This window comes from Pipistrellus hanaki (genome assembly GCF_964339955.1).
Source record: "Pipistrellus hanaki genome assembly, chromosome: 2".
Classification (NCBI taxonomy): domain Eukaryota; kingdom Metazoa; phylum Chordata; class Mammalia; order Chiroptera; family Vespertilionidae; genus Pipistrellus; species Pipistrellus hanaki.
Genome location: NC_140504.1, coordinates 154627 through 176839, shown reverse-complemented (window position 1 = coordinate 176839; position 22213 = coordinate 154627). Strand labels below are relative to the sequence as shown.

The window sequence follows — 22213 nt, the reverse complement described above, 5'->3', positions numbered from 1 at the left end:
GAACATCGATGATGAGAATCATTGATTCACTGCCCCCTGCACACCCCACCCTAGGGATGGGTGCCACATGCAGGGCATGTGCCCTGACCTGGAATCAAACCATGACCTCGTGGTTCATATGTCGAAGCTCTACCACTGAGCCAGGCCTACCAGACTAAGGTGGTGGTAAAAATGCTTGTATAAATAAAGGAATGGTATTGCGGGTTTACTTCCTTTAAAATATTCTTTGAAACTATTGGGGAATTTGTTAAGAATTTATAACTAAAAATTTGAAAATTGCCTTCTAAGACGTAATAGACCCATTTTTTTCTTTAAATCCTTTCCCAAGGCTATGCTTACTGATTGGAGAGAGAGAGAGAGAGAGAGAGAGAGAGAGAGAGAGAGAGAGAGAGAGAGAAAAGCATTGATGTGGGAGAGAAACATCAGTTGGTTGCCTCTCCTACATACACTCATTGGGGAGGGAACGCCCAGCCTCGGTATGTGCCCTGACCGGGAATTGAACCCACAGCCTTTCCCTGTAGAGAGGATGCTCCCACAAACCGAGCCACACCACCAGGTAATAGGACCAAATTTAGGAAAGAAAACCTTATATGAGTCCTAAGATTTGTGCGTATCCGAGGTCCAACAGACAGCTCAGCCAGTGGGAGTTCATGGAACCCTTTGGTGACTTTGAGTGGATTGAATGAGATGCAACGTGGGCATCGCGCTCCTCGCTGTGCCAGGCTTGCACCCACTCTATGGCTTCAGTTGGACTCATCCTGTTTTCTGTGTCACTGTTAGGTCTTTTCCCTAAAATAGCTCTACGTTCATAAATGTTGCATAATTTCTCTAAAATGTTGGCCCTGAAAATTGGCAGCAAAGAGTTTAAATTTTTATCATCCAGTTACTGTCTCATTGGTGTAAGCCCAACAATTCAACTGTTCTTGAAATCTTTACTTGCATAATATAAGAGAAATAGTTTTTAATATATAAAGATTCTTTAAATTATATGTTATTTGCTGTATTCTCAGTTCAGGTCACTACATCTACACATTTGTTTTTATGTTAGATTTCATTTTGTTGGACATTAATTTAAATCTCATCATGCTTTCCACAAATGATGGCTGATTTTTGCAATCCATTCTACAAGGAATGGATCGAGGTAGTTCTGAAACAGTAACCCCTCGAGGTGGGATTTTTGTTGTTGTTCTTTTGTTAGAGGCAGGAGTAGAATATTGGAGAAGAGCTATAATTACAAGGAATATTAATGATGCTCTGCTAACCGTGATTGTTCTGTTCTGATTAGAAAAAGCATGCTCTAATCTGGCGGAGAGTTATAAGCCCTGGGACCTGGGAGCTATTAGGGAATGCAGGAACCCTGGTTTCTGAGAAAGGCCTAGTTGGCAACCTCATTGCCTGTAATCTGGTCCCTGAGCCACCCGCCCTCTGCCAATTCCACAGCCTGGTTGCCTGTAATCTGTAACCACTGTACCTTGCCTACTTTCCTAGGCCTGAAATTTCAACTTTCCTGTGGGATCTTTGTCCTTCTTCCCAACATAAGCAGCTGGATTATGGAGGGGGAGGTGTCTGGGGAAGAGAGAGGGAGGACAGTACAACAGACTTTTTTGGGTGACCTGCTGTTCTCTCATTCTGCTGCATTAATGGAATCAATGCTCATATATGAGTCAATCCTGTCTCAAATAGTGACCGGCAGCCTGGACCCATTGGTTGTCAGTTTCACTTTCAGCAGGTTCATAACAGTTATTGGAGTGGAATAATTGATACAAATGATAATTGGTACTCCCCCCCCATCATAAATCCAAAGATATCATCTACATAAACAGTTTAAATTCATCTTAAATTAAGAAATTTTTTAATTAAACCAAGTAAAACCATTACCAGTTTAGAAATAATTAAAATACTTTTAGCTCATTGATTGGCAGCCTAAATGTTTAAATTCTGTCCTGAGTATACCTATATATTTGTTCTTTAAATGTGTTTCATGCATGGGCTAATTCAGGACACCTTCCACAGAAAGTTATAAACAAAATCCTATTGTTAAAATATTTTCCAGTCTGGCCATCATGGCTCAGTGATTGAGCATCAAACTATGAACCAGGAGATCACGGATCCATACACAGTCAGGGCAGATGCCCAGGTTGGGGGCTGGAAACCCATATGGGGCTTGCAGGAGGCAGTAGTTCAATGCTTCTCTCTTCATTGATGTTTCTCTCTCTTGAACTCAATAAAGATATATATATTTTTATATATCTATTTGATTTATATCAAATATATATATATATATATATATATATATATATATATTTGATTTTTTATAGAGAGGAAGAGAGAGGGATAGTTAGAAACATCGATTAGAGAGAATCATTGATCAGCTGCCTCTTGCACACCTATTGGGGATGTGCCTGCAACCAAGGTACATGCCCTTGACTGGAATCAAACCTGGGACCTTTCAGTCCGCAGGCTGACACTGAGCCAAGCGGGTTTCAGCTAAAGATATATTTTTAAATAAATAAAGTATTTTCCAAATATACAGCATTACTTTGTTCATGTTTGGTATGAAATACATATTGGTTAGTGTTCTGTCAAACTGTTTTTTAGGCAGTTGACTGGTGGACTTCAGGGTTCTATGTCTGAACTCCCGAGAAGAATTCCCGAGCTGAGCTCTCTAGGTAAGACTTCACAAAATAAAGTGAATGTGTTGCTCCCTTAAAGCAGTGTTTCCCAAACTTTTGACATATGTGTACCCCTTCTATAATTTTCATAACCCTGAGTACCCCATGTACTTGTGAGAACATAGAATTAGGCGCAGCTAAGCACGGTGCAGTGCATATCTCCACCAAACTCCGGTGCAACACGTACCTCCACCAAACTCTTCCCTTCCCCTGGGGGTACGCGTTCCACACTTTGGGAAACACTGCCTAAATGGAATGGGTCAAATCTTTGTAATTTGGCTGATAGGAAAAAAGTAATTTTTCAAAACGTGGGTAGACATATTAGAATGAAGTGGTTAGTTTCCATTTATAATGATATAGGATGTATAAATTAACCTTTATGTTTCTTTATGTTTTATGTGCCCAGCTAGATCTGAAGTTTTGTAAGGAGCTTGGCATAATTTTTGTGTATTCCAAAGCAGTTAGCACAGGGCGTGAGCCCCTGGCAGAGCCGTTTAGAATGCGGGGCCTAGAGCCGTTTGGCATGGTGGTCATGGAGACAGTGGAATGTTAGGTGCAGAGTGGGTGGTTGTGGAGTGGGTAGGCGTGGAGTAGGAGGGTTAGGAGTCGGTAGGTGAGGAGTTGGTGGGAGCGGAGCGGGTTTCTGTGGAGTTGGAGTGTGCGGAGTAGTTTGGTGAACTGTCAGTTTGTGGAGAGCAGGTGTGAAAAGTCGGTGTGAGAAGAGCCGGTGGACATACAGTCGGTGAGTGCAGAGCCTCTTCCTGGGTAAGAAGGGACTCTCCCTGCCTGCCCCTCGGGGCTCTTGTGAAGATTGAATGAGCAAGGACAGAAGGCACTGAGCCCTGGGCTGGGGATGGGCAGAGACACGGGGCCCAGGCGACTCCAGAGTCTGTGAGCTAACCCTTCCCACTGCCAGGCATTGCTTAGAACCGTGCCCACTGGCAGTAGGTCCACGGCTTCCCTTCCACCAAGAAACTTGGGTGCTGGATCATGGGGGTAAAATGAACAAAAAATGGAAAAGCAGGAGCTACCGCCCCCTCACAGCTGTTAGAACCTTGCGTGGGGCCAGGCTTGGAAAGCTGCCCACCGAGAGCAACCGACACATCCGGTCTATGCGTATTCCCAAACTGAGAAGGCAGACTGGGGAGACTCAGCCCCCGAGGACAGTGGTTCTGGGAGGGATCTGGGCCAGAGGACAGATGAAGGAAAGAGTGGAACGGCTCCCCTCTGTGTGCTGGGCCCTGGGACAGGAAGAGGCCCCACGGACTCCTCCCGTGAGGGGGCCTGTGAGGGCCCAGCCTTGGCGTCCCACACCAGATGTGCCTGACACCCGGAGGCCCACAGTCCTGTCTGTTGTTTCTCAGCCCTCATTTCCAAGACACTGTCCAGAGCTGTTGGTTTTTCGAGAGGACATGTGTGACCTGTTCAGAAGGGAACTATGTATTTAACAACAACTCGCCCGAATAGCCATTTATTTCCAGTGCCCAGATGAGAGGAGTGACTGTGGAATTGAGAGGCCTAGGCTCAGCCCTCAAACCTGGATAGCTCTTAGCCCCACCCCTTCCTGGTTAAGGAAATGGGCTCAGTGAAGTCCCATACCTATCAGCAGGCCTCTCATCCAAGCAGGTGAGGCTGTACATGTCAGACACTCTCACATCAGGGTACCAGAGATGGGGCAGTGTTAGGTTTATGTGGTGTGCTTCCTGATTTTCTGCTCCAGCGAACACAGGGGCCTGCTGCCAGCCAAAAGTCATCGGCTAAGCTCAGCAGCTTAAGTGGGCACTACAGAGGCCCTCAAAGCAGACAGGGCCTGCTGAAGGGGTGATGCCCAGGTGGTAGCTCCATGCCGAGGGGTGTCCTGTGGGAGGCAGGCGGTCAGTGATTCTCTCATCATTGATGTGTCTATCTTTCCATCTCCTTTGCTATCCGTGATCAATAAAAATATATTTAAAAGAAATACATTGGAGGTTCTGTGCATGAAATTCATGCTTCGGGGTGGGGGGCCCTCAGCCTGGCCTCCTGCACCTCTCTAATCTGGGACTGCACCCTCCAACCTGGGGCTCTCTGATTTTCAGGGATTAGGCCTACTATGGCAGTCAGCCATTCCTCTCTCAATCAAGGACTGCTGGCCCCTAACTGCTCCCCTGCCTTTCTGCCTGACCACCACTTAACTGCTCCTCTGCCAGCCTGATCCCTCCCTTACTCCTCTTCCTTGCTGCCGGTTTGATCACTCCTACCTTCTCTCCCCTGCCGGCCTGATAACCCTAACACCTGTGCTTTAGTCCCCACCACCTTGGCTTTATCTAGAAGGATGTCCAGAAGACTACTGGTCTATTTAGCACATTGCCCTTTTATTAGTATAGATATTAAACAACAACAACAACAACAACAACAACAAAACCCCACAGGTAAGGCCTGGCTGCTGTGTTGCTTTTCTGAAAGGATGGATGTAGGTGGCTGATGTGGCAAAAAGGGTCTCTGCTGGCATCTAGCATGTGTGTTAAGCTGTGATTTTCGGTCCCCATGGCCTTTCCAAGACATGTTAAACCAGCTAAGGGCCTCAGAGCTGCCCGCCCTCCTATCCTTGCTTTACAGCTCTGTGCTGTGCGTCACTTTGTTCAGATATCACTGACCTCGAGTGTCTTCATCACCTACCACTGGGGCAGCATGTCTAAGTGGCTGTAGGTGTCCCAGCTGGGCCCTGTGTTGGAGTCACTTTTGTGCAGCTGTGCGTTAGGAAGTGAGCAGGTGCATGGAGGCCCTGCATCCGGCGGGAAGGAGGGCAGCTGCACGGGGCAGGGCCTGCCCAGAAGGTGCCCTGGTGAGCATCCTCACCCACCCCTCTTCTTGCATTAGGAGCCTGGACAGAGCCCCCAGCAGTTCCTTGAGGAGCTGCTGGGGGACAACATGGCCCTGGAGGCGGAGCAGGGCCTAAGGATCAACGAGTCCGACCACCGGAGCGCGGAGCTGGGCCAGGAGTCAGAAGGTAGGCAGCAGCCCCTGGCGCTGGGGAGCCGGCCTGGCCGCAGCTTCTCCCTCAGCCAGGGAGCTGAGCCCTTGGCTCTGAATCTCCTGGGTCAGCCCATCCTCAGCCCAAGTCCATGGGGTTTGATTCAAGGGCTGTTTGGAACTGTCAACTGCCTGCTCCCCAAGGAGAACATGAAGGGTCTGGCAGCCTTGAAGTCAGGACATGAATTACAATGTAAGTGCTGCCAGTTTTCTCAGCTCCCATGCAGACAGTCCCAGGAACCTTCAGAGGACAGCACGCTGGCCCCCAGCGGCTGTCTTACATCTGTCTGTGCGGGACTGAGGCACCGTCCCCAGCAGTCACTAACCTGCACTATCACAGGAGCCTGGGCTGATTCCCACTGGGTGCAGTCTGCTCTGTCTCCCTGGGCAGGGGCTGGCTGCTTAGGAACCCCTCCTCCCCAAGGGTGGTAAGTTCTGGGCACACGCGCCCCAGAGGCTCTACCCCCCACAGACATACTGGTCAATTTTCATGCCCCCCACATTGCCAGCTGAGCTACCCAACACCCCACTGAGCTACCCAACACCCCACTCTGAGGGTTGGCAGAGACCAAGCATTTGTTTGCCTTCTCTGTGAGTGTCTGAAATCCTTGACTTTATGGTCAGGTTGGAACTTGACAAAAAGTGGCTCCAGCAGTTCCAGCATCTTGAACTTTTGTATTGGCCTGTCCACGGTCACCTGCTTTCTTCTTAAACTCTGTGTGGCTCCCCAATGGACCCCAGAGGAGCCAGCAGAGGGGCCACAACCCACAGCGACAGCACCCTGTGAACAACAGAGGGCATCCAGCTGGCCGTCTCTGGTCTTTAGATCTAGGCTTCAGGGGGATGGCCCTCTCAGAGGAATGACCGTCTCGAGGCGGAGTCAAGAAGGGAGCAGAGGCCCCGGGATCGGGGCTCTCACTCCACTTTGCTCTTCAGCCTCCAGCGTGACCCTGGCACTGGGGCAAAATTCCCAGGCCCCTCAGGACACAGTCCTGGAGCTGCAGGGCGATACCCAGGCCCTGCAGGAGAGCAACAGCAAGTGTGAGGAGCTGATGAAAGAGAACCGGCAGCTCCGGGAGCAGGTAACTGAGTGTGTGTGTGTGTGTGTGTGTGTGTGTGTGTCCGGAACATATGGGCCAGCCGGAGGCCGGGTGTGACAGGGGGTGACAGGTTTGCTGTTTGCTTTAAAGCCAAGTTCACTTTGTGACCTGACTGGCACGGGCTGGGTTTTTGGCTCTGCAGGTGGCAAAGTTGGGGATCCAACTACGGATTGCGAAGAACACCAATGAGCACTTGTGGAGCGTCAAAGAAGAGCTGGAGGGAGAACAGGAGCACATGTTCAACATCATCGAAAACCAGACGCTGCCCAGGTCCCCGCAGGTAGGCCCTCAGAGCGCAGGACCCCAGCGCCCCTGCCTGCCGGAGGGAAGGTCCAGGATCACAGCCGTGTCTTGGTCATTGATCAGTGATTCCCAGTGACCAGTTCCCTAGCTCAGCTGCAGCTCAGAACAGCAATTCTCAGCCACAGTAGGGCCCCGGGGCAGGTATTGGCTCCCTGGGACACAGGCCATCTTGTTGTTGATGGACAGGACTGGGGGTGCGAGAAGGAGGTGCTGCTGGCTGTGCAGGGTGGATAGTTGTTCTGTCCATATCAGGGAAAATTAGATGTTAGTGTTGTCCATGTATTCTGCATCCTTACTGAGGTTCCATGTGCTTTAAAAAATAGGGTTTTAAATGTAATCAAAGAGGGCAACCAAGGAGCTGATCCAGAGAGCCGGCATCATTTGCCCTAAAGTTCCCATGTGTGGAGAGGACACGGGACTCATGTAGCCCCATGTGATGGTCCCTTCATGCCCTGGGCTGTCCCACCACAGTTCCTTAAGCGCTGGGAGAACCGCACTCAGCATGGCTGGGTGTTGCCTGCCCCAAGGGTCCCTGCTCCTTTGGGGTCTGCACTTGCCCTGCTCTTGGCCCCTCACTGGGTGTGTGGGTGCAGGGATGCAGGGATGGGGAGTGAGTAGCTCCCCGGGGCCTGCACCCAGTGAGGCATCCTCACCTTTTCCCCCTGAACCAGCAGGGGGCCGAGGAGAAGCAGCTTGAGAAGCTGGGGGAGCAGCAGAAGCAGCTGACTGAAGTCCAGGAGGCCCTGCTGCGGGAGCAGGAGACCAATGCCCTGGTCACCCAGGAAAATGAGAGGCTGCAGCAGGAGGTGGCCAGGTAACTGCCTCTGCCCTGCAGCGGCATCTGCCGGGTTTCATTCCACCAGCTCTCTGAGCGCCCCCTGAGCTCAGCTCCAGTGAGGCCCTTGGTTAGGGTGCACTCCCCCCCTTTCCCGTTAGGGTCACAGCTGATGGTCTCGGGGGAAGGGCCTCCAGCTGGTGGCTGGGATGGAAGGACTAGTGACAACTGGGATGGAGCATGGTCCAGGGTTGGAGGGCCGCCCATCCCACGTGACGATGGTGATGACTGTGTCGGGCAAGGGCAACTTCATCCTCTCACACCTGCGATCCCGGGAAGGACGTGTGCTCGCTCCGGGTCATTCTCGCGTTCCCTGAGGGTGAATTCACCTGCTGGCTGACATGCATTGTCGCCCCCACATCGGTCCCCGTGGCCTCTGAGGGGCCTGTCCAGTGGGGGAGACACGGGGGTCGCCTGATGTGCACATTTGCAGCTGCGGTTGAACAGGCCTCTGACTCCTGCCTGTTTCAGCTCTCACACTGCAAATGAGCGTCCCTTCCGCGCTCCATTGAGGACCGTGGGTTCTATTTTCGTGCTTTTCCGTGGCGATGTCGCTGTGTGAAATGGCCCCGAATGCAGTGCTGAGGGCTGTCTAGTGTCCCCAAGTGCAAGCTGCACTGGGCCTCAGGGACAATATCCAAGTAGCACCTGAGGTTCCTTCAGGCCCGAGGTATGGTGCTGATGGCTGTGAGCATAGTAACCAAAGCGTCTTTAGTTCTTGATTGGTTGACAAAAATGTGGCCAGAGACTCCAGGAACGTTGGGACAGTTGCAGTTACACTGACTCAGTGCTCACAGTGGCTTCATAGGACATTATCCTGTGAATTGTGAGAATTGACTGTGCTATTATCCTTTTCCCCTCCCTAAAGATGAGGAAAGGGGCTCTGAGAGAGTAACTAAGATGTTCGGGTCAATCCTGGGGGTAGTGGCCAGTCAGGATTCAAATCCAGGTCTTATCTCATCCCAGATGCATGACCACAGGAAGCCTTCCTTTGCCCAGCCTTGTTTGAGTAGATATTGGGGCTACAAACTTACAAACTCAGGTGCCTGTGGGGGGAGGGGGGGATGAGGGAGGGGGAGTAGGGAGGGAGGCGGGTCCAGCTGGTGGGGGAGGAGTGTCAGCAGGAGGCCAGGCCTCCTGGAGAATGCACACCCTCTGAAGGCTGTCAGCTAGAGGCAGACCCCCACTGCTGGGTCATCCTTTTGTTTCTGCTTTTTAACAAAAACTTAATCCTCATCTCAGGATAATTTTTGCACTGCCCTTCAGAGAGAGTGAAAGGAAGAAAGGGAGCGGGCGAGAGAGAAACAGCAATGTGAGAGATACTTCTCCTGGCTGCCTACAGCACACACCCCTCTACGCCACAGAGCAATCCCTCAGCCAGGTGCATGGCCCTGACTGGGAATCCAACCCGAGGCGGTTCCGTACACAGGTTGACGCTGTCTTTGCGGAGCCACACCTGCTTAAAAAGGGTGGGAGAAAGCATGAGAAAGCATGAAGCCTTTGCTTTATGCTTTCTCCCACCCTCTGAGAAGGGAAATAGCTGAGAGTTGATGTGAAACTTGACATTTAAAAATATTAAATAACTTACTAATTTAAATTAAATAACAAAGCTGTGTGGGCCAAACAGGGTCCCTCTGCGTTCATATTGAGTCTGTGAGCCTCTGGGCATTGAGATTTCAGATATAACCCTTTGCCCCAGAAAGCCAGTCAGGTAATTATGACAATGATGGCGATGATGATGCTGATGTCAGTAGCTTTACATAATGCTCCAGAATCTCACAGTTTATTTGTGTCAGGAGTTGAAATCAGAAAGGGACTTGGCCTGGGGAGAAGAGCTGGCAAAGACAGAGTTTCAGAGCAACGATGTTCTGATTCCATGCTTTCCAAAAGTGTTTTAGTGCAAGAACCGTTTTTCTAAGGAGGCGGCTCTGCAAAGCCTTCCATGGGAAGGGCTGTCACAGGCTGCTCTGTTGAAGTGTCCGAGCCTGCCTGTCCTGTGTCCCCAGTCCACAGGGGGCAACTGGGTGGCCACATAGAACCCCAGCGACACAGTTGGAGAAGCGCTGACTGTGCTCAGCCCTCATTTACAGGGGACACCCTGAGGCCCAGAGAGGCGGTGGGTGTGATGGAGGCGCACCCCTGGGATGGAGGCTGGGAGTGCTCCTCAGCCCTGGGCCCTGTGGCTCTCTACTCACAGACTGACCTCCTGGACCGAGCAGCTGCAGGCGGAGCAGGGGGAGCTTCTCACCAAGATCGAGGATCTGCAGGCCTCCTTAGAGAATGAGCAGGAGAATTTTCAGATCTTCCAGAACGAGTACTACAAGATGAGGGTGGAGCAATGGTCTAAGGAAATCAATCTGCCACAGCTCAGCGCCCAGTGCGAGGTGAGGCCCACCGGCCCCAGGACACCGGGCCTGAGGCCTGCGCTGACAGCCGGGGGCTCAGCCAGGTCCGCATGGGTCCTCATTGGCGTCTGTGCCCAAACACTGTGTGTGAATGTCACCCAGAGGCCGGGAGGCAGCCAGAGGCATTTAACGGGCACAAGCACCTTGGCTGGTGGGGATGTGTCAGAAAAGACCTTTCAGCGGACCTTTGCTGTTATCTTTTTTAAAGCACATTTTTATTGATTTGAGAGAGAACAAGGGAGAGGAAGAAAGAGATAGAAACATCAATGATGACAGAGAAGCATCATTCAGCTGCCTTCTACACCACCCCAGCGGGGGATACCGCCCACCCCCTTGGCATATGCCCTTGACCAGAAAGGAACCCAGGGCCCTTTAGTCCGAGGTCCGATGCTCTATCCACTGCACTAAACTGGTTAGGGCCTGACCTTTGCTTTTGCAGGGTCGGGGCGGTGCATGGAAATAGCCAAGTGCCGTTTTCTCTGTCCTCTGGGCTGAGCTCTGTGCTCTGTGCTCCCGTGCCATCGCATTGAATTTTCTCGAGATGCCTTTGTGAGCTGGGGGGCCCGTCCTCAGACCTCTGAGGCAGTGGGTCTGGACTCCGTTTGATTGAAGCCAAATCTTGGGCTTTCCTGCCCCTCCCACCGGGTGTTATTCGGGATCAGGAGTTGAACCACCTCAGCCCAAAATTCCTATCCAGCCCATCATTTGTTTTATTGATGTCAGAGAGAGGAAGGGAGAGGGCGAGAGGGATGGAAACATCAGTGAGGGGAGAGAATCTGTGATGGCTTCCTCCTGGGGATTGACGCTCCGACTGGGCGTGTTGCTTGAATAGGCATCTCACCAGTGAACTCCTGGTACCTGGGAGGCCTCTCCACCCACTGACCCACACCTGCCGGGCAGCTCATTAATGAGATAGTTTACGTTTCTTTTGAAAATGGCTGTGAAGTCGCCAGAACCTGCTGTACATTTTGCACTTAGGCGCCTCTCAGCTCAGAATGGCTGCGTTTCAGTGCTCAGCGTCCACACGTGGGCAGTGGCCGCCCGTTTGGCCGGTGCACTTGTCCTCCCCATGTCATTGGCTGTGTTGGTCCTGCCGACGGGTGTGGCTCCTACCGAAAAGGCCCTCTTGTGCAGGTGGCCTTTCTTCTCTGGGAGCAGTTTCCCAGCAGTGCAGCCACAGGGGCCGTGGTGGTGGACACATTGTTGATCTCTGTTTCAGTCGCTCACCCTCTTGACTAAGGAGTTGGAGGAGGAAAGAAGGCAAGTCCGGAGTCAGACTAACACACTGAAACAGCTGAGCAAGACTCTCCTGGAAGAGCATGCGAGGACCTGGCCTCAGAATAAGTAAGGGGGTGGGGTGACCGATGCCTGTCCCCACGGCTCTGGGCTTCCCGCTCCAAGCCCAGCCTCCACATTCAGGACAGAGAGCCCCCTGGCGCACTGGTGTACCCAGGGCAGGGCAAGGGGACAGACCATCTTCCCAGCGCCCCCACCTCTCCTTTCCCAGGAATGGTCTAGATTTCTGCAAGGATGGGTGGTTGCATTTTGCTAGCTTTCAAGACATGGCCCACTGCCAGCCCCTTCTTCCTCTACTTTTGAGTTAAGCTCCGTTTAAAAAATATGAGAGGCGCTGGGACCAGTTTGGCTCAATGGATAGAGTGTCGGCTTGGGGACTGAAGGGTCCCGGGTTCGATTCCGGTCGAGGGCATGTACCTTGGTTGCGGGCATATCCCCAGTAGGGGGTGTGCAAGAGGCAGCTGATCAATGACTCTCTCTCATCGATGTTTCTTACTCTCTATCTCTCTCCCTTCCTCTCTGTATAAAAATCAATAAAATATATATATATTTTAAAATATGAGAGGTGAAGAGAGGCACCTAGGGGAGAGATCCAGGATCACGGGATGAGCTCTTTCTGTGTCTGACTTCCCCCGAATGATCTGGACGGGGGTTGTGGGTGTGCCGTGATTGTCCTCCCTCTGCTGACATGACACGGACCTGACTGTGGCGTAGGCCCTGCGAGGGGCACAGGACCTGTGACCCGGTGGCCACGCACCATCAGGGGTGATGGGATGTGAGCAGAATGTGTGCACAGCAGACAGATGGTGAGGAGCTCCATGGGGGTGTAGAAGGAAGCGTGGTGGTGAGCATCGGGGTTCTGCTGCTGACCCAGATGGAGCCAGGGCCAGCCAGTGGGGCGGGACGTGGGGGGGAGGGGCGTGAAGATGGAGCAGGGGAGTTCTGGGTGCAGGGAAGGCGCACCCAGTGGCAGAGGGAAAGCCGGAGCCGGGGGCAATGAGATGTGGAAGGCGTCCATGCCTCGCTAAGGAGTGGGATTCACTAGGAGTGAGTGTTTATGGTCTAGAGGCCAAGGGAGCTGCCTGAAATGAGGCAGGAGGGAGAGGCTTGGTGCTGGGAACCTTGTGGTTGGAAGTCAAGTAACCGGAGAGGCATCTGGTGGGCCCAGGGTGGCCTTCACCCCTCGGTCCTAGTGCTGCTGGACTGTCCTTCCTTGTGGTGGGGTATGGCTGGCCCTGAGGGACAGGTACAAGGTCACAGTGACTACAGGGTCCTGTCCCAGCACCCCGGGGTCAGGGTGCTGCTTCACCGTTCTCCCGGATTCTTCAGCTCAGCTCCAGCCGGCTCGCCACCCACTCAGGATGGCTTACCTGGAAAGCCACATTGTAGTTTGGGGCAGAAATGACTGTGGCCTGAGTTGGCTCTCTGTAACGCAGTGGGTACAAATGACCAGCGGAGGTTGGGCAGGTGCCAACTGGAAGCGTCGGGCTTTGGTACCCAGGGGATGATGTGGTTTGCATTAGACAGTGTCTGCAGGAGGCCAGGGAGTTGGCTGGCTTCCTGAGCTTCTCTGAGGGGAGTCCTCCCAGCCCAGGGAGGGTTGCGGGGCCTGTGCTCCGTGAGATTGTGCTCCTCGTGGTGGGGGTCGGTCAAAGCAGACAGGAAAGCGCTCTAGCATAAGGCCGAGGAGCACGACTGTGGGAGGAGAAGAACACAGACTGGAAGAGCAGATGCTGAGCCAAGGGTGCTGGGAACCCAGCGGGTTTGGTGGGCCTAGGCCCAGCGGTTTGTGAGTCATCACTTTTCACTCTGCCTACTTTATGGTGAGCTCTCGGAAAAGCCCTGGATTAGGAGGGACCTGAGCAGCCTTTTGGCCGAAGGAGCCTGAGCTGCTGCCTCAAACCGGGGGACTCATTTTCCAGGAAGGAAACCGGGGTGTGAGCTGTCAAAGCCCACGGATTTGTGATCCTGAGTTTCACATGGTTCGGGCCTTGCTCTCATGAGATGAGGTACAGCCTGATCCTTGGGGCTTTAGCAGGTCTCCTCAAGTGTTAGGTTCCCAGGCCCACGCCACGTGCTTCCATCTCCATATCCCCACGTGGCGAGCATGACGGTCATGAGCTCCATGGTGTCTGAGTCCCAGGGAAATGACAGCCCTTGTGGGCCAGGTCCCAGCCCAGGCCGATAAGTCAGTTTACACATTTTATGTAAAATCAGATCGTTTTCTCTTTCTCCACTCTTTACAGAGGCTCATTGATGACCGAGCCTACAGGAAATGCGGAGGAGGAGGATGAAGACTTAAAGACACAAACAAAAGACGCTCAGAGTCCTGCTTTGGAGATGTGAGTTGTTCTCAGCGGCGGTAACTTAAACTCAAAGTACAGAGCTTCTCTGTCACTAGTGGGGAAAGCCACCTGGAGCATGGGCCAGTTCGGTGGGCCCACGCCACTTGCTTCATCCCTGTATTTTCACGTGGCGAGCATGACGGTCATGAGCTCCGTGACGTCTGAGTCCCAGGGAAATGCCGGCCCTTGTGGGCCAGGTCCCAGCCCGGGCCGATAAGTCAGTTTACACATTTTATGTAAAACCAGATCGTTTTCTCTTTCTCCACTCTTTACAGAGGCTCATTGATGACCGAGCCTACAGGAAATGCGGAGGAGGAGGATGAAGACTTAAAGACACAAACAAAAGACGCTCAGAGTCCTGCTTCGGGGATGTGAGTTGTTCTCAGCGGCGGTAACTTAAACTCAAAGTACAGAGCTTCTCTGTCACTCGTGGGGAAAGTCACCTGGAGCAGCGGCCAGTTCGGTGGGCCCATGCCACTTGCTTCATCCCTGTATTTTCACGAGGCGAGCATGACGGTCATGAGCTCCGTGATGTCTGAGTCCCAGGGAAATGCCGGCCCTTGTGGGCCAGGTCCCAGCCCGGGCCGATAAGTCAGTTTACACATTTTATGTAAAACCAGATCGTTTTCTCTTTCTCCACTCTTTACAGAGGCTCATTGATGACCGAGCCTACAGGAAATGAGGAGGAGGATGAAGACTCAATGACACAAACAAAAGACGCCCAGAGTCCTGCTGCAGGGATGTGAGTTGTTCTCAGGGGCAGTATCTTAAACTCAGAATACAGAGCTGCTCTGTCAGGAGTGGGGAAAGCCACCTGGAGCTGGGGCCAGTTCAGTGGGCCCCCACCTTCCCTTCTGGGGCAGGTCCCCTCTGGGCACGTCCCTCCCAGCTCTGACAGAACGGAGTTTCTTTCTGTCCCGCCGTGGGGGCCTCCTCGGAGGATGGGGAATGCAGCTGGCCATGAGCCTGTGGGAGGGGCCTAGAGTCTGTGGTTTAGGGCCACTGAAGTAGGACTGTCAGGCTGTGTCTCCAGGTTTCAGGACCTGGAACGCCATGTTTCTGTTTGGGGAAGGAAGCGTGGCCCGGACACCCGGGCCAGCACCCATGGTCTTCAGGCTTCCCTCTTGGGCTTCCCTACATTCCTCTGGAGTCTCTGGGCCTCAGGGTGGCTCACCATCATGTACCCTTCTGCAGAGCAGCAGCCCAGCGGGGGGCCAGCTTGGTCCCTGAGACTGCCAGGCTCAATCCAGCAGGCCTTCCCCTGCCCCAGCCCAGCCTTGAGGTCAAATCGCCATGAATCCCGCAAGGCCTCCTGTGGACATCCCAGAAGCTCAGCATTTCCCAGCCTCTGCCCGGCCCTGGAGTGGATAGCACATCAAAGCATCAGTGGGGAAAGGGAGGGAGCTGAGGAAGCACAGTGCTGCTCCCCTGCAGAGCCGGGATTGAACCAGATGCAGTTCTTCTTGTGACATGAGAATGCCATTTGAAGTTAGCTGCAATGATTACCCTTTAAGTTCACTGCTTCCATTTATTTATTTTTATTTCATTTTATTTATTCCTTATAATAAAAGGCTAATATGCAACTTGTGCCCTCACTGGGAGTTTGACCAGGAAACGCTGACAGCCAGCCAATGGCCTGCGTTCCCTCCTCCAGGCAGGCCAGGCCAGATGGGACCCAGTATCGGGTTGGGCCGGCCAAACCCACCCGTGCACCAATTCGTGCACTGAGCCTCTAGTCTGTATATTTGGAAAAACATTTTTATTGTTTTCAGAGGGGAAGGGAGAGAGAGAAACATCAATGGTGAGAGAGAATCATTAATTGGCTGCCTCCTGTATGTCCCACATGGGGAATTAAGCCTGCAACCCGGGCATGTGCCCTTGACGAGAATGGAACCAGGGACCCTTCAGTCCAGAGACCATCACTCTATCCACTGAGCCCAAATGGCTAGGGCTATTTTAATTTTCTTTAAACATCACTTGGGGGTGGGAAAGAGAGAGAGAGAGACCTCAATATGAGAGAGACACATTCAATGGTTGCCAGCCCCCACACCCCCCCACTGGGCCCAGGGATAAATCTACATCCCAGGTACATGCCCTTGACCCAGAATCAAACCCTTGACCCTTGGGTGCTCGGGCCAGTGCTCTAACCCCTGAGGCACGCAAGTCAGTGTTCACTCCTTTTCATCCAAATGGACCACTGGGCCCTGCCCTCTTGCCCCCTCGCCCCAATTCCTCACTGCGGAAAAGGGGCAAAGTCTGCCCGCCTGTCCCACGTACTGTTAGCTCTGGCCGGAAATGAGGAGGTCCTGCTCTTATGGAAATGGCCCTTGGATGCACAATTGCCAGCACACCTAGATGAGCACGGCACCTGTTCCGGTGCCTCCCAGGGACCCAGAGTGGAGGCTGCATGTGAAGTTCTGGTTCCCGAGAGGCTAGTGTGGGTTTCTGCCACCGGGAACGCTTCTCCCCTCCCAGGGTCTGTGCAGATGAACTGCAAATGTGTCCCATGCCATGAGGCCACATGCGATGATCATGGTGCTGGTGACACACGTTCGTGGGAACCTGGTGCTGAAGCCCCAGTTAACGGCCACTTTCCCGGCTGGAGGGGCAGTGAGGGTTGGCATGTCCTGAACCTCTGCTTCTAATAGGAGAAAGAGCAGGAGTCGACTCAGAGCCTTGCTCAGATTCTTCCAACGCCAGAGACACGGCTCAAGAGTACAAGCCAAGTCACCCGCAGAGAGCGCTCCCGGGTCCCCGGAGGCCACCTCAGCAGTCTCGGGCTGGCTGGAAGACAGAGACACCGGCAGTGGGCCCCTGCCAAAAGGTAGGAGGCGCTGGCCTGGCTACAGGAGGCCAGTGAAGGGGAGGATGGCAGGCCTCCCTCGTGGGCAGGGCAGAAGCATCGAGAAGCCAGCTGGGTGTGCACACGTGTGCTTGGAGGCTGAAAGGGGTGCTCCGCACACACACACCCACGTCGGGCCCCTTACGTGTGTGGACACCCAAGTAGAGAATGTGAACCCCCGTCTCTGTTGTGGTGGTTTCGTCCCAGAACCATTTAGTACCTTCAGCATGAGAAGCCTCCCCATCACGCACACTGTGCTGGGTCCTCGAGTATCCAGAGCGGATCTCCCGACAGTTACCGCAGAGACAAGCTCAGGAGAGTATGTTTGTGGGGTTCCTGGTCTGTGCCAGGCCTCGGATTAGCCATTTCTGCAGGGAGATCCCACCCATGTAACACGTCATGGACATCTGCCTGGTCTTCGGCAAGGCTCGGGCTCTGCTCTTCCCGGGCCTCTAAAAGCAGGTGGGGTTCTCCTTCCCCCTGACCCGGCCCTGAATCCTCCCACCAGGGGGCGCGCATTTAGGACTGTGGCGGGCATGATCCAGAGGTGCCAGGGGTTTTCTAGCTGCATGTGCTGCTTGCGTTTCCTGGGACCTAAGAGGCTGGCAGCTGTGAGCTGCCCCATTTCATGCTCATAAAAAGAAAATGAATGGGTGGTGGCAGTGACGGTTTTGTCAGCATTGTCAGCTTGCTGACAGTGACTGGGAGAGTGCCCCGACTGCATCCTGGTTTCATAGAGGTGCAGTGTGGTGGAGGGGGGTGTGGGGTGTGTTCATTTTACAACTGACTGAAAGCCATTGCCTTAAATGTGGTTTAGTTTTCAAATTCACTTGGAAATATAATTTTATTGGTTATTCTATCTAATTAAAGAGTAATATGCAAATTGACTGTATCTCTGCCACACCAGCAAGCCATGCCCACCATCCTATCAGGATCGAGTATGCAAATCAACCCAACCAAGGTGGCTGCGGCCACACAGAGAGCAGAAGGCTTGGGTTTCTCCGGCAATGGAGAAAACCAAGCTTTCTGCCTGCCATGGTCTTGGCTTCTGCTAATGCCTACAAAGTTTCAATTATAGAAGATGCATAAATCCCAGCAAAAATGGTTGCAGCCACAGAGTGAGCAGGAGGCTTGGCTCTGCTCAAGGCTACAAAGTTTCAATTATAGAGCATAAATGAATAGCAGATACCAGGACCTCCTCTTGGGTTGATAGGGGTCGTGGCCTGCGTGCAAACCACAAAAGGCCCCTGGCCCAGGCAACCTCACACCTCAAGGGAACCACCACCCTGGTCCGAGGCACCCTTCAGGGCAAACCAGCTGGCCCCCACCCATTCACCAGGCCTCCATCCTGTCTAATCCTCTCATCTAATAAATGAATAATATGAAAATTGACCTTCACGCAAACATTCAAAATGACTGCCCCATTGTAATCAAAGATGACTGACCCCATGTGGACACAAGATGGCCACCACAAGATGGCCAGCAGGGCGGGGAGGGCAGTTGGGAGGGACCAGGTCTGCAAGGGAGGGCAGTTGTGGGCAATCAGGCCAGCAGGGGACAGTAGTAGGGACCAACCATGTCTGCAAGGGAGGGCAGTTGGGGGCAATGAAAACTGCAGGGGAGGGAAGTTAGGCGTGACCAGGCCAGCAGAGGAGGGAAGTTGGGGGGTGCCTGGGCCTGCAGGAAAGGGCAATTGGGGGGAACTAAGCCTGCAGGGGAAAGCAGTTGTGAGTGTTAGGCATCAATCCGGCTCACAGGGGAGTGGTTTGGGGGTTATCAGGCTGGCAGGCAGAAGCAGTTGGGGGCAATCAGGAAGGAAGGCAGGCAAGCAAGAAGTTGGGAGCCAGTAATCCTGGATTATGAGAAGGATGTCCGACTGCCCATTTAGGCCTGATCCCGATAGGCAGTCCAACATGTTCAGATTGGAGAGGGTGCATGCTGGGCTGGGGGACACACACCCCCTGTGCACGAATTTTCTGCACCGGGCCTCTAGTTCACCTGTAAACCCGCCAAACGTGCGCCCTGGGAAAGTGCAATTTGCTGAAGGACACTAGGACTTTCTGAAGACGGGGCCAGCCCTGAGACTCGTGCGCTCCCAGGGGCTGGCGTTATAGGACCCGACAGGCCCCAGGGCCTGGGACAAGCCGCCCTGTGAGTGTGACTGGCGCACCAGCCGTTCCAAGGGGCTGTCACCACTTTAGGTCCTGCCGTGTGGCTCGAGATGCAGCCATGAAGTGTTCGCTCCCGGACCCACTGTCTGGGGACTGGTGCTTGCATTCCCAGCCTCTCAGGAGGCGAATTAGGTGAAACACTCACGTGCAGGTAAATGATCATGAAGCTTATTGACTTATTGACATTGTTTTATCTAGAGGGTTCTGTAGCCTCAGGTTTTCATACTGGCCCTACAAACTCTTTGACATGTATCACGTCAACTCCTGTGATTGGCTAAGTTGATTAGTGAGCTATAATCAGCCTAATTGAGTTAGCAACACTTTCTGAGAAAGAACTGCTTGACAGATCCAGCTCTGGTAGGATCCATGAGTGAGCAGGTCTGTGGTTGATGTTAGTAACAGCAGCCATGCGATGGTGCTTTCTGGGCTCAGCAGCCTTTCTGTAGGTGACCCGCCTAATCTGTCTCCTTGAGTCTAACTGCAGGTGAGCTGGGCACGCTTCCTGTCCCCTGTTCAGAGCCGGGAAGATGAGGACAAGTGTTGGAGCTGGGTTCTGAACCGGGCCTGACAGATTACAGGCCCGAGCCCTTAACCTCTGTGAGCACGGCCTGCACTTCAAGCTGCTTTGGTCCCTGAAGATGCTACACCATCTTGGGGCACCAGCATTGAATAGTGGGTCCCTTCTCCTTTGGTGTGAGCTGTGGCCAGCAGGTGGTGCTGTGGGGGCAGAAATAACAGGGGTGCCGCCCTGCACTTGCATCCTCAGGGAGAACTGGGAGAATCCCTTCCATTCATCCATGTACATGAGGAGTTGAGGAAGTCAGACCACTCGCCTGCTCTGATGAGACTCTGATCTGAAGGTTGTGAAGGGCAAACCCAGAGGAGAGGATGTGTCAGGATCTGAGCTGCGATGACCCTTGGTTTGGAGGGAGTTTGGGTATGAAATGGAGGTGGACGTTTTCTTTTTCCTTTTCTTTTTAAAATATATTTTATTGATTTTTTTATAGAGAGGAAGAAAAGAGGGATAGAGAGTTAGAAACATCGATGAGAGAGAGTCACAGATCAGCCACCTTCTGCACACCCCCCACTGGGGATGTGACCGCAACCAAGGTACATGCCCTTGACCGGAATCGAACCCAGGACCTTTTAGTCCACAAGCTGATGCTCTATCCACTGAGCCAAACCGGTTTCGGCGAGGTAGGCATTTTCATTATGTTCAAGTCATCCTGCCGTAGAGGCTGTTAGAAGTTCAAGAATCATCAGTGATCCGAAACGGGTTTGGCTCAGTGGATAGAGCGTCGCTCTGTGGACTGCAAGGTCCCAGGTTCAATTCCAGTCAAGGGCGTGTGTACGTGGTTGCGGGTACATCCCCGGTAGGGGTTGTACAGGAGGCAGCTGGTCAATGATTCTCCTTCATTGACATTCCTAGCTCAATATTCCTCTCCCTTACTCTCTGTGGAAAATCAGGAAAATATATTTTTAAAATGAAATTGTAAAAAAATAAAAAGGATCATGAGTGAGCCCTGCCCGTGTGGCTCAGTGCTGATAGCATCACAGGACCAAAGGGGCCCAACTTTGCTTTCCCGTCAGGCGCACATACCTCGGTTGCAGGATTGATCCACAACCACGGTTGGGGTTTGTGAGAGCGGCAACCAGTGGACGTATCTCTCTTACATCCATGTTTCCCTCCCTCTCTCCCTCCCTCCACCTATGTCCTCCCTTCCACTCTCTCTCTAAAGATCAATGAAAACTATACCCTCCCGTCAGGACTTTTTAAAAAGAAGTATTATGACTGAGTAGTTGGGGTGGACTACGTCCCTGCATGCAGCAGGCCAGAAACATGCCCTAAGTGTCCCAAGGTCTTTGCGGAGGAGCAGGAGTTGGTTGTGTGTGAGCCAAGTTGCCAGGGAGCCTGTCACTAAAATGGATGAGTAAGCCCAGCTGGTGAGGCTGCATTGGTTGAGCATCGTCCCGTGAACCAGGAGAGCACCTTCTGATTCCCGGTCAGGGCACAGGCCCGGGATGCGGGCTCGATCCCCAGTACGGGGCGTGCAGAAGACAGTCGATCCATCTTTCTCATCGTTGATGTTTCTGTCTCCCTCTCCCTCTCCCTCTCTGACAATCAATAAAAACACCTTGGACCAAAACATGGAGGAGTAAGAAAAGCCGAGCCCTAAATCGATAAACACCTTGTTTAATAACGTCACCCGGTGACATGGGAAAGTGGTCTAACGTGTCGTCTCCTCCAGCAACACAGAGTTCTCCTCTGGAGCTCCGCAGAGCACCGGCTCCAGGCGCCACTCCGGGGGCTCAGTGGAGTCAGAGCACAAGTGACTAACAGAGTCCTGGTTCGGGGTGGGCCGTGGGGAATGTGGCATCTCTCCTGGGCCGGACAGGATTCTGATTGTCCAAGTACATTTAGCGAACGTAGCGTCATTGGTCATTATTCAATTCATTCACTTGCTATTTTCTGTGTTTTTTATCTTACCTCCCTTGGCTTAACAATTTAGCAACCGGGCAACAAAAGAGTGCCTTTTGGAGCAGGAAGAAGAAGGACAAAGTCAAAGACCAGCCTCCCAGGGCCAGCTCGACTTTGTCTAACCTGATATGTTGCTGCAAACGTTAAAGTGCCCCCCCACCCCCCTAACTAGCCTCTCCCTTTTTTCCGACCCCGAAGATTTATTATCCTTCCCCTTTATCCCTGTCTTGACCATATACCCTTTATTTCTGAAAATTTAAAAAAAAAAAGACAAAATCAACAACAACACATCAACAAACAAACAAGCCCAAAGAAATCAGTACTTATGGAAAATAAGAAAAAAAGATCCCTTAGCAAATGGAAACCTCTATCGCCATGACAACAAGGCCACATCAAAGCCAAGGAGCCGCCATCGGTGTGCCTCACTAACTTCTGTGTCATCTACTTGGACTCCGGCCCTGGCCCTGCTTCCTGGGCTGGCACTGCTTGCTCCTGCCTCCGCCGGGCTCTTGAGGGGCACTGGGAAACGTGAAGTGACTCTGGCTTGTCTGCTGTCTGTCCATCTCCGCCTCGCTCTCCCCATGGTGAGTTCACGCACTGGATGCCTGATTTCAAGTGGTAACGCCAGGTGCTTCCGACCTCATGGTGGGTGTACACCTTGAGGAGCTGAGGGGCAGGGATCAGGTCCTGGCAGAGTGGTGAGAGGGCCTGCAATCCGGACAGTGGGAGGGCACCGGGCTCACAGTCCCCGGGCTG

At 52.8% G+C, this 22213-nt stretch overlaps 1 protein-coding gene across 3 annotated transcripts in view; it reads left to right on the top strand.

Moving 5' to 3' along the window:
• The window catches only part of LOC311617211 (uncharacterized protein), a 62870-nt gene that overhangs the window by 38931 nt on the left and 1726 nt on the right, over nucleotides 1-22213 (top strand). The window contains exons 1-11 of one of the 3 annotated variants that reach the window (XM_084873544.1): nucleotides 4936-5658; nucleotides 6618-6763; nucleotides 6924-7061; nucleotides 7759-7898; nucleotides 10117-10303; nucleotides 11544-11668; nucleotides 13867-13962; nucleotides 14241-14336; nucleotides 14615-14707; nucleotides 16614-16789; nucleotides 21489-22041. In XM_084873544.1, coding sequence (XP_084729670.1) covers nucleotides 5580-5658; nucleotides 6618-6763; nucleotides 6924-7061; nucleotides 7759-7898; nucleotides 10117-10303; nucleotides 11544-11668; nucleotides 13867-13962; nucleotides 14241-14336; nucleotides 14615-14707; nucleotides 16614-16789; nucleotides 21489-21604 — 1392 coding nt within the window. In that variant the 5' untranslated portion in view covers nucleotides 4936-5579 and the 3' untranslated portion in view covers nucleotides 21605-22041. Of the gene's footprint in view, nucleotides 1-4935; nucleotides 5659-6617; nucleotides 6764-6923; nucleotides 7062-7755; nucleotides 7899-10116; nucleotides 10304-11543; nucleotides 11669-13866; nucleotides 13963-14240; nucleotides 14337-14614; nucleotides 14708-16613; nucleotides 16790-21488; nucleotides 22042-22213 lie in introns of those variants that run through there. The other 2 variants (XM_084873543.1, XM_084873540.1) reach the window with 2 other exon arrangements.